Raw genomic sequence first — 12381 nt, 5'->3', positions numbered from 1 at the left:
AAAAAAAAAAGGAAAGAAAAATGGAAAAAGAAAGCTGCAAAGGCATTCATTGTGAATATTCCTCAGAGATATTGCTAAAAACTAGGTTGGAGTAAAGACTGAACCAGGTTTTTAAAAATAAGCATCATTTCTGATTTGTCATTAGAGACTAAATAAAACATTATTTAAAAACAATAAAAAAGCACTATACATTGGTTCCAAACGCTATAATATACATCATCAAATTTTTGGATCATGTTTACATTTCAGTAAGGTATTTAGTTATGCTATCTAGTTATTTATGCTATCTAGTTTCTGTGTGAATGTTTAAAATAGTTCCAATCATCACATGATTAAATTTTATTTAAGTTATAATCTCAAGGATCTGTTGAAGACAGTACTAAAGAATGTAGATTTTATTTAAAAATTCTTCTTCCATAGGAAATCATAACTTGCAATGATTTCTTACAGAAAGTGATTATTCCTATGTAATTAATTCACTTACTAATACGTCCCGTAGGTATTTGATTTGTTAATATATTTTCTCCTGTACTAGAATATAAGTAAGGTTCTAGAATGTAGGACAATGTCCTATTCAAATGTTTATGAAATCACTATCCATGCATATATATGACTTTTTAGGCTAACTCATTTGCTCTTACTGTTACTGTAATATAAATATGATACAACTGCCCAGGCATGGTGGCTCACTCCTGTTATCCCAGCACTTTGGAGTCCGAGCCAGGCAGGAGTTCGAGACCAGCCTGACCAACATGGAGAAACCTTGCTTCTACTAAAAATACAAAATTAGCCAGATGACGTGGCACATGCCTGTAATCCTAGCTACTCAGGAGGCTGAGACAGGAGAATTGCTTGAATCTGAGAGGGGGAGGTTGTGGTGAATCAAGATCTCACCATCACAATCCAGCTTGGGCAACAAGAATGAGACTCCATCTCAAAAAATAAATAAACAAATAAGTAAGTAAATAAATACGGTACACCTTTGAGTTATTATTTGTAACTCCAAAATTTGAAATTTTAATATGAATTTCTTGGTATTTTTTTCTTTCTATTCTTACCTACTTATCAAAATTTATCCAAATGTCCTATTGCAGAATTACTGTATAGAAATAAAAGGAGACAATGGAGAACACAGGAAGCAATGCTTTTTGGTTGTCAATATCAGAGCTCATGTGCGATTACACACGAACTTTGCAGGATGCTTACTGTCATGAGATGGTGGAAATGAGGAGGAGATTATAATGAGGAGATATAAATTTAATAGGTCCTATCAACAGAATTGATCCTGAAGTTTTCAACTGTGGCTTAGTCAATACTGCAATGAACTTCACCACATGAAATATGTCAAACTTTGTCTTGATAGTTTCACAGGTGGTGTAGATGTCTAGTTTTGCTTCTAAATTGTTAGAAGCCCTGTTGTATGGCCAGTAACATCCTGGAGTTTCAATCTCAGCTTGGGTCTTAGGTACACCGTAATTCATACCTGAAGATCTAATGCTTTAAGATGATTGACAAAATCATTTAAATTTGATCTTTTGTGTTTTAAATCTAAATCAAAACTAAAGTAAGCAACTAATATAAATGTTGCCAAATTCATATGGAGCACAATAAGGAGAAATCAAGACATTGAAAATATGGTATTGAGTGAGGATTTCTGCTCTCAAAGAATTTATGGTATACAAAAACAGTTATGTAATACTTGGTATGTCTTCAATCAACTTCAGAGATTTTATGCTTTGCATAGAAGTCCTTGCATAGTACCTATGCTTTCAAGATGTCCATGTATTTACAAAATATTAATATAATTATGATTTTATTTCATCTCTTTAACACATTGAATGTCTTTTTTTCTTTTTCTTCTGGAAAATAAAACATAACTTTGGGTTAATTTCAGCAATATTTTCTCTTTGCAGAAGCATCTAAAGTTATAAAATGATCTTAAAATCCCAAGAGAGAGAGAAACCTGAGGATAAAAATTGCTCATTATTAATTTTTTTCATAAAAATGCATCCACCAATATAATTCTTTAATTATATTCATAGACATTTTTAAGGCTTTAAGAACAGTCAATGGCATTATCTTTTTTATTTTAAGACTTACTTAAGAGATTTTTAAAGAGATTTCATTCATTTTAATAGTTAACCTATAAAATATAAATTAAATTCAAAAATGCATAATTAATAAGAACATAATAATGCGAGCAGATGTGTAAAAATAGACATGTTTTTCACATATACCACCTGTTTCTGTATTCCTAGTTTGAAATTTAAGTGTCCCAGACCTCAATCTTAACTTGAAACTATTCAATTTGCTACATTCCAACCTCATGAAGATGTTATGAAGAACAAAAAACCATTAAGTATTTTAAATAAAAATAACTTTCCTATACTGACAAATACATATGGTTTTTAACAAAATACTCTTATACTAAATGTTGTTTGTTTTGCAACCTAACAATTTATATCCATATGCAATTTTACAGTCTTGGCAAATTAGACTGTAAAAACTTTTGAAATAATATCTATTGTTTGTCCAGCATTTGAATGTGCAATAATTTCACCATACCGCTACTGGCAGAAAGTAGAATATTGGGAGGTTTATTAAACACTGAAAATCTGCAAAACAAATTAAGTTGAAGTTATTTAATACAGATGTTTTAAAAATCAGATCTATTTCAATATTTAACCATATTCACCAGCCTTAAATCTTGTATTTGGCATTTGTTGTGGAATCTATAAGGCTGTCATATAAAAATAACAGAAATATTGCATATGATTCAGAAAATTATCTGCTGTGGGTCTTCAGATTTTTAACGCACACATATTTGGTTTCAGACTTAAATGATTTGGTACAAATGGTGGAGGTATAAAACAATTACATGTGATTGTCTGGAAATAATATTCATTTTAAATCAAGAATACTGTCAAATGCTAGCTATCGGTGTGGGTCAATCTGTGAAGAAACCATAAAGGTGAGAAGAAGGATCTTACTTATTTTAGAAAGTGTAATGATGTATTTGTTATCTTGTTGCCTTTTGTTATTTATAAAATAATGTTAAAGGAAAATTAGTTGTATATTCTCATTTAACTATGAAAAATTTTTAAAAATTGTGACATTGTTATGAATAAATTTTTAAATTATCCCTTTAAAGATGCTAAATCTTCTACCTTCAGCAAACTTATTTTGTTAGGAGTAACCAATGTGAATCAAGTCAATAGTTCTCAAGTGATGGTTGGGACACTATAGAAAGTAAAATACCTTAGTTATAGATTAGTAGTGGTGTGGTACTTCCTTTAGTTATGGCAAATGGTTTACTGAAAAGCGCAAAATTCATTCCTCTACCTCTACTAATAGAGGTGTTCCTGCTGTCCTATACAGTTTGGTAAAAAGTCACGTTACATTTTTGCTGACACACATTCTCAGGATGCCCCAAGAGCTTAGTAAATGCCAAACCCACTCAATTGAGAATAAAAGACATGCAGAGAGTAAAGGTATGTTGACAAAAGTCCAAAATATATATACGTTTTTACCTTGAATGATTCCATTCTCTCTTTCTCCCTTCTATCTTTGATTGAACAATTACGAAAAGGGACTCTGATAGCTTCCTGTGAATATAGCTAACTAAAAGCTATTTTTAACAGAAATAACATGAACATACAAGGCCATATTCCTTGTTTTGTGTTCATTTAGATTCAATTTTATTGTGGGTCCTTTTAAACAGGGCACATCTGTTATCTCAGAGTTGGCTCTTTCAACACTCCAACAGAACAAGGTAAAAATCTTCTTCATCTGAAGATTTTGTTGTATAATGGAAATTGGGCTAAATTTGGATTTCTCTAATGTTCTGTAAGTTATTTCAGAGTAAAGTTGCCAAAAATTACCCAACCATCACTGTAAGGTTTTTGTGAGTTAGACTAGACTATGGAAATACATTTCTCTGTCCCTCTTCCCCTACCACTCTACAGTACAATGGCCCATCTGTGAGGTCAGAGGGACTAGCTCTACTTTTAAACGGAGAGTAATTTCTAGCCACTCGTGTATTTAAAAAACTATAAAATCAATGTCAAGCTGCTCAATCATTTCCTTCTCAAAATAATTGACCTAAAGTTCAGAAAAGGGCAAGAAAGGCAAACCTTTAGGCACAACAAGAGAGGATTACTCTCAAAAGCAATTTTGTTTTAAACATTTTAAGTATATCTGGTGTGTGCAAGAGCCCCCACCCCATAATTTCTCATTTAAGAAATCACATTTGATGATGTAACTTTAATTATAGTAAAATGTTTGGAGGAAATATCTAATTTACATTTATCTATCTATGTATGTATCTATCTAATATATCTATCTGTCTATCTATCTATCATCTATCTATCTATCTATCCGTCTGTCTATCTATCTCAAAAATAGGGGGATGAAACATCAGTATGAGAAAAGGGGGATAAATGTCAAGTGACTTAAAAGATGATGCATTGTTTAAAAAATCATGTTACCTAATATACTTCTTCCTTCACCTAATTCCAGCTGTAGTAAGTTAAGGATTATTATAGAGTTCTGTCACTATTCTAATACTATTTTTATTAGGGGCATCCAGCTATTGTCAAGGTGTCTTCAGTCTCTCTTTGGTTGTAGAGGTCTCAATATTTCAAACATTGGCTCTGAGTCCAGGTCCACTGATTCCTAGAGATTTGTGAAGATGTTAAAGGTGGTTTATGAGCTTTTTACAATGTTTCATAAAGCTCCATGGACTCTGAAGATTGTTTAGAATTTTCCCTAATTTGGCCTCCCAATCTATTTTCAAATTATTATCTCGGTTTCTCTGACAAGCCAATATGGATGAATGAATGGTTAATTTAAAATGCTGCTACAAAAAAAGTGACTATTTTTTTTTTTTCTACTTTAAAAATCCTGTTTTTGAAAAGCTTGCCAATCACAATTCTACAAAGCTGAAGAAATCACTTTAAACATCATTATTTTTCAATGTGACAAAATAGAAAAATACCACTAACTGTGCTTCAAACTAAAGACTTACCTCAGGAAAACTGCCATGTTTTATTACATTTTGAATCTATGTACAAACGATTAGCAAGGACTAGTTGAAAGCTGGCCTGGGAAATGATGGCATTGGAAGTTCTCCAGTGAGAAGTTGAAGGTAGCTAAGGTGCATCTCTTCTGGCTTTCCTCTGCTCCCATTGTTGCTTAGTATTATCCTTTCTTTCGTTGAGTTAATCTCCTGTAAATTCATGGGCTGGTTCCAGGGAAGGCTGTAGATCTGGCATCTAGCTAATGGCTAGAGGGCTTAGATATAATTATTCCTCACCATGAATTTGGTATGTTTCCTTCTAGAGGCATTCATTCAGACCCAGGTTATGCCTAGCGGAGCAGCGGCCAGAGGAATTCAGACCACAAAGTACAGAGAGCGTAAGGTAGTAATAACTCTATTCACCCGAGATGTTTTGCCTGAAAGGACACTTTCACAGCAGTGAGTAGGTCTGAGATGTGACCAGAAAGTACAGACTGCTATATTGACTGCATCATTTCTCACCTTCTAGAACAGCATCAGGCTACAGAATTCTCAATAAATTTGAGAGCTATTAAGAGACAATTTGGAACACCATTTGTACGTGTTGCTACAAGCAAAGTAATTCTCTGGTGATTGAATTGATTTAGAATTCTGGCAGCTTCACAAATATGTATTTCTAAACTTGAATTCATTTCACTATTTTACATTTGAGAGAAGCTTAAAAAATAATTTTTAAAATATCCAAAGTTTGGACAGAATAATCAGTTGGTACAGAAGTTTGGAACAGCAAATATATACAAATTCTCCATTTGTGAGATGATGAAGGATAATGAAGATGGCAAATACACATATTTCTACCATAAGGATCTTAATTTGTAGGTTCAAATACAATATATTATTTTATTAACAAACAGCTTGAGGTTGTAATCTGAAGAACTAGTTGATGATATTTCTCTGCAACTGATATGAGGCATCCCAAAGATTCTGCCAACAGCATTACAAATATAAAGTATTTTTTTACCTGTTATCTTAAGAGACAACTTCTTGATAAGGGAGTAGTTCTTTGTTTCAGAGAGTAATATTTACATCGAAGGTATTTTCTGGTTTGTTTCTTCATTTTATATGTCTCTATTCATGTTGTTAAACCCATATGAGGGCTCAATCTACTCTTTGATCACCTTTCTTCCAACTTTAAACTGCATGAAGAGATTTAATATAATCTGATGGATCATGAGTCATATTTTGATGACTAATGGAAAACTGAGTTCCTAAAGATGCCTGGCAGTTATAGAATTGAACATACTACCTAGTAAACTTAGTTAAGGGCCTTTAAGCATTTAAATGACTTAAATACTCAAAGTAGGCCCTTGCCAGTGCTTCTAGTCTTTGTCAACAGAAAAATGTGTTCATTCATCCAACCCATCTCTATTGAGTGGCTAATGTATGCTGGCACCCTGATGGGCACTGTTCCAGAAAATCTTTGAGAGAAACATCTTAGGAATTATTAGGGAACAAAAAGGAGTCAATAGGATGGAATGATTTTAACGTTGAAAAAGTGACTTGGGAATCTATATTCCAGGTGTAAGAGGGTTACTTTGAGGATGAGTTAAGTAGAGAGGGAATTTAGAAACCTGCCCTCTTCATTATTTTCACTGTGGAGTGACGATGTTTTCAGCTCCTGAGGCTGAGGGCCAGGGCCAGGCCCTTAATGAGGAGCTGTGGGCCAGCCTCTTGGAGATTTCTGCTAGTTGCTTTCCTGGCCTTTTCTACTCCCTCCTCAGTACCCCCACATCCAGGATCAGAACAGAATCAGCTGGAAAATTAAATTACTCACCCTCTTAATGTCAGCTCCCATAAATTTCTTCCTCCTCCTCCCTCAGAGTACAGTTCAACTCTGTTAAGAGGCAAGCCCCTGAATGAACCTAGCGCTGAATTTAAACATTTACGAGAGAAACATTTCCGTTTCAGATCTCCAAAGAGGACTTTCCTACAAGCTCTGGGTATTGACCTCTAGGGTCCCTCCATGCCACCTTCGTTCTTGTCTTCTAATTATCGGGTTAAAAAAAAAGAAAGAAAGAAAACGCTTTTCGGAGTCAGCAACGCAATGAGCCCACTGGTTCCACGTCTGCCATACGAAGCAGATTTTTGCACAAGGATAAGGTTACCGCGGCCAGCCCAGGACTCCAGCGGTGTGGCTGATCGGGCGCTGGACTCCTCCCCTCTCCCGCCGACCGGCGAGAGGCTAACAGACGGGTGCAAGTAGACAAGTAGCTGTTTTTATTGAATACAGAAGCGCCTTGAAAACTCCGTGTGCTCCGGGGCTCTCCTGCAATTCCTTTCATTCCCAAAGCGCTGGAGCCAAGCACGCGTCCCGCGTAACTCCCTCCCATTTCTTCTCGGGGATTTGGGTAGGCGAGGAGGGAGGAGAGGAGTGGGGAGACAGGGGGTGGGCTGGTGGGCTGGGCCTGCCGGGAGTCCTCATTCCTGGGCTGAGGGAGACGGGGGCGGGCTCGGGGCCGCCCCAGAGGCTTGTGATTGGGTCGGACCCTCAGCCGGCTTGTCAGTTTCGGCCGGGGTGGGGGAGCCCGGGGCAGGGAGGGGAGTGGGCGGAGGAGGGGGCTGCCCGGAGCCACTCGTCCAGCCCACTGACGGCATGAAGCCTTTAGGGGCACACAGTACTCTCAGCTTGTTGGTGGAAGCCCCTCATCTGCCTTCATTCTGAAGGCAGGGCCCGGCAGAGGAAGGATCCGAGGGTCCCGGCCGGCGGGGCCGACCCAGAGGGAGAGGAAGGGGCTAGAGACACGAAGGAAGCAAACCATCAAATTTAGAAGAAAAAGCCCTTTGACTTTCCCCCACTCTCCCTCCCCAATGGCTGTGTAGCAAACATCCCCGGCGATACCTTGGAAAGGACGAAGTTGGTCTGCAATCGCAATTTCGTGGGTTGAGTTCACAGTTGTGAGTGCGGGGCTCAGAAATGGAGCCGTGGTCCTCTAGGTGGAAAACGAAACGGTGGCTCTGGGATTTCACCGTAACAACCCTCGCAATGACTTTCCTCTTCCAAGCTAGAGAGGTCAGAGGAGGTAAGAAAAAAAAAAAAAAAATGGACTTGGGGAGGTGGGAGATTGCCGTCGGTCTGACTCCTTCTGCGCCCCTCCCCCCCTTTACCCTTCCTACCCGCTCTTCAAGGGAAAAAAAAAAAAAATCCCTTAAATAAAATCCAGATTGTAGCTGCCACCACATTGGAAGTGGAAACTGGAGAAAGAGATGGATGTAGGCGGGACAATGAAGGGAGAGGAGGTAGGTAGCAGGAAAAAAGATCTGACAGGCAGAGAGCCTGCTGAAAATGCCCTTCACCACTCTCCAGCCTCTTTGAAAAGAGGAAAAATATTACCTTGAACACAAGGGCAGTTATACAAAGCTTTTGTTTGAGGCACAGTCTTCAGAGCGCCCTTGGAATACATCTGGTTTCTTCAGATTCTAACTAATGGGAATATCTTTTTTTTTTTTTTAAGGGTGAGCTGAGGGGAAATATAAAGGGTATAAAATGAACGTTGATAATGTTCTTTGTCTGCAACAAAGTGAAAAGCAGGCTGTTTTAGGTTTTGGGATATTAGAGAAACCAGGAGGATGAATCTAGAAGATTAGGAACACTCTGAGTGGGGGGTTTGGGGGGGAGGGAAGGCGGGGGGTGCAGAGAGGGGAGAATTTTCAAGCTATTTTAAGTGGACAAAAATTGGCAGATTATTATTAGGAATGGGTTCAAGATAGGGAGAACACTTTCCCCTGAATTTCAGTTCTCCCCCCACCCCACCCCTCCGCTTCTTCATGCAGGTTGGACGTGGAGTTCTCTTGGAGAATGATGAAAGTAGCCAGGCAAATGGGGTGGGGGCGGAGGACTGGGGATTGGGAGGGAAGGGGAGGGGGTATGGGGTCGGGTGGGAGGAGAGAGGTAAGGAAAAGTTCCTACGTGGCACCACCAAATATTCAGTGGCCAGACCTGCTCAGAAGTCTACAACCCTGTCAGTACCCACGGAGGGAGAGCGACTTCACTCCTCCCCTCCGCCTCCTCCCTCCCCTTTCCCCGCCCTTTCCCGAAACGGCATCTGGCTGGAGCGGTCCGTTAGGTGCCTTAGACTCGGCTGGCAGGCGAATGCCTTTGGAGCGCAGGGACCCCAGGCAGCTTAGAGTAGAAAGCAAGCTTTGTGAGGAGTGCAGAGAGAAGCTGGGGGATAGGAAGGAGGGTGATGAGGGTAGGTCAAGGGAGATAAAAGTGGTCAAGCCCAAATGCGTGGGCTTTAGCAGAAACCTGAGTCTGGCCTTGGGCCTAGATGCCCAGATCTGAGCTCTCCCTAGTGGGAGTCTGCGCTCCTGGAGGCCGAGCTCTGTGACCAGGCCATTGCTTCCACATCCTTAGTGGCTTTCAACTTCACGAGTAGCAAGAAGCGCTGGATTATTCCCCCGGTGACTTTTCCTGGTGAATACAGCGAAAGCCTCATTAGGACTATATTTGAATTTTCAAAGAAATTATGTTGATTAATTATGTTGATTCATTCATTTCCACATTTTCAAAGATAGATAGGTAAGAGAGTTTTTGAAAGTGAAATCCATCAAAAAGTTTGCACTTTATTCTTGGTACCTGGTCGCCTGTTGGATTGGTCAATTCTGTCAGCAGTTCTGCCCTCTGCTGGTTTTGTTTATTATTTAGAATTCCTGCATCTGCCATAGGACTTGAGGCTTCTGTAAGTCCCTCTTAACTACAGTGGTACTGGACACTTGATTAATGAATAATGCATATGCCATTTATTTTTCAACATATCACACACGTGTATGTAAATGAGAATATTGTAATGGTAGCTGTTGATTTAAAATTATAGCAATTGAGAATTTCTTTTGTGATGGATGAAATACAAGCACTGAGGGACACTTTTGCATGGATTCAGGGATTATTTTACTGAGGATATTTATTTTTGTTTTCCACATTGAGCCTTTCTGTAAAGCTCTACGAATATTTTTAAAAGTCAAATTTCTAGACTCTTAATGCATACATTTTCTATTTTCTGTCTAGCAACATACCTGAAACACTTTTAAACAGCATCCCAGTACCACACCAAATAAATGGTGGGAAAACAACTTTCCGTATTGTTATAAAGCCAAGTAATGATAGAAATAACAAAGTATAAGGATCAGATTTTGTTGGGTTTCTTGTTGATGAAATGCCTTGAAAGTTATATGATAGTTTAGATATTTATAAGATTTTGGTATGTGTTTTATCAAACTGTTTGGTGCTTATTGCTCCTGGGAGGCCACATATTAACATAGACCCACTTTTGTAGGCATTGTTATCCCCTAATTAACTTTGAAAAGGGAATAATAGTATATTAACACTTAAAAAGAAAACATTGGCTACGAAGTCTGAATCACTATGCAAGGGAAAAATAAACCCAGCGTCCAGTTCTAATAGTAGCCTTTAGATTTGTGGTTGAAGTAAGAAGTAAGATTTTATACCAGTTTCTAAATAAAGATATTATATCCCACCATCATACTATGACATTGATTTCACTGAGGTACAGTGATAAGGTTTGAATATTAAGCACAAAGATAATTTAGAACAGATCTGATTTTTATATAAAATTAAAACATTAAAACCTTAAAAATGTCTGGGTTCATAACAAAGTTAGACTCTAAAGAAAATAACATAGAGAAAGATTCTTGGAAGTGAATGTATAAAAGAAAATTTATGACTTCATACCTAGTCATATTATTTTACTTTGAAAAATCAAACAATAATATAGAAATATTTAATATTCTTATTAAAAATCAATTCTTGCTGTGATTTAGAATAACAAGGTTAATTGTGATATTTATAAATATTTATTTATATTAACTTCAATTTTATATTTCATATATATGTTTATTGTTAAAATAAAAGATGTATCTCAGTGATTTATTGATATTCTTTGGCAGTTAGTCCATTACTTACTATTCATAAGAGGTGGGGTTTATGTGGAATTCAAAGTGACCACACTATGATTATGTTAAGATAGATGAGCTTATATAAGGGTTTTAAGTAAGAGTTTAAGTGAGACTTAACTATAATCAAATACTAAAAAAGAAAATAATTGAATAATGTTTTACTAATTAAAATTACATTTAACATTTGATGGTTAGGCCAATACTGCATCTTGCAAAAGGTTGATCAAACTTGGAACTTTGAAAGCTTGTCAGGAATTCCATGTGAGCTCTGTAGAATTGTTGTTTTGAGTGCCCGGGATCAGCAGGTGAAATGGTGCTGGCTTCCAGAGTATATGCTAATCCAACCTTGCAAAGAGATCAAATTTGTCCATTTGGTTCCTTAATCAGAAATCAGAAACTCAGATATGCTTCTGATAACAAATGCAGTGTTTGCTAAGATTATGAATATTATGTCTTTCCATCTGTTTTTTAAATTCAAAATTGATCAGGACTCTAGTAAATATTATAGAAGAGAAACACCTTCCTGCATGCTTACACACATAGCCTCAGTTTAGGTGACACATACGTAGTCAGTTTACTACAGATTCTTTCACCTAATTGTCCGATCATTTTGAAATAGAGTTTCTTAATATTATAAAGTGACAATTTGCTTCATAATTAGTACTTAACTGAGGTGCTACTTTATAAAAATTATTCTCTAAAAGGTATTTTTATAGTTTTATGTTATGCATTTGCAAAGTGAGACATGTATTTATATAACATGACTGCTTAAAATTTAATTAATTTTTTTAAGTTTTTGATTTTTTCTTCAATTTGTGACTAAAATGGAAGAAACACAGGGTTGTTCAAGTTAAGATATCCATGAAATATAGCAAAGGAAACATCTCCTCTTTTCAAATTTGTGGGTTGGATTTCTAGCTAAGAAAAATGTATAGTCACTTTTCTTTTCTAAAAATTTGCTTTTTCCTGAGTTAAATTCTCTTCACTCTTATTAGTTTAGTGAGATTATTAGTTTAGTGAGATGCTGCCTATTTCATAATAACAAGGACTCAAATCAAACTTGGTTAAGAGTCTTTGTGTAATACAGAGCTAAATTTTTAAAAGGTTAAAAAAGGCATTTAGATAAGATTTTTAAGAGAATGCTAGCACTAGAAAGTATAGAAATTGCTAATGAATCTTACCTTCTAACTAAATGAGGAAACTAAGACACAAAAAGTTGTCAGCTGAATACTCTCCTTCATAAAAAATATTCATATACTATTCAAGGTTTCTCTGAGTAGAGTGAAGATCTGTAATAGTGATCAAAAGAATTTTAAATAATAGAAGTCTGAGATGATAAAATGTCAGGAGAGAACTTAGTAGTGTAAGTTCTAATTAAAGCTTTAGTTTAG

General features: G+C 36.8%; 1 protein-coding gene and 1 long non-coding RNA gene across 4 annotated transcripts in view; one reads left to right on the top strand and one right to left on the bottom strand.

The window, feature by feature from the left end:
- LOC108317264 overlaps positions 1-8005 on the bottom strand; it is an 8841-nt gene extending 836 nt beyond the window's left edge. The window contains exons 1-2 of the long non-coding RNA XR_001830670.2: positions 7917-8005; positions 6852-7810 (exon numbers count right to left, since the gene is read on the bottom strand). This is a non-coding gene — a long non-coding RNA (uncharacterized LOC108317264). The remainder of the gene's footprint in view (positions 1-6851; positions 7811-7916) is intronic.
- Positions 7637-12381, top strand: part of COL11A1 (collagen type XI alpha 1 chain) — a 213219-nt gene continuing 208474 nt past the window's right edge. For 2 of the 3 annotated variants that reach the window (XM_037745410.1, XM_017547607.2), the window contains exon 1: positions 7638-8097. In XM_037745410.1, coding sequence (XP_037601338.1) covers positions 7992-8097 — 106 coding nt within the window. In that variant the 5' untranslated portion in view covers positions 7638-7991. Of the gene's footprint in view, positions 8098-12381 lie in introns of all 3 variants that reach the window. The other variant, XM_017547609.2, reaches the window with a different exon arrangement.

The sequence above is a fragment of the Cebus imitator genome, unplaced genomic scaffold (assembly GCF_001604975.1).
Source record: "Cebus imitator isolate Cc_AM_T3 unplaced genomic scaffold, Cebus_imitator-1.0 Scaffold199, whole genome shotgun sequence".
Classification (NCBI taxonomy): Eukaryota; Metazoa; Chordata; class Mammalia; order Primates; family Cebidae; genus Cebus; species Cebus imitator.
The sequence above is the reverse complement of the archived record's forward strand: the minus strand, read 5'-3'. Positions and strand labels throughout refer to the sequence as shown.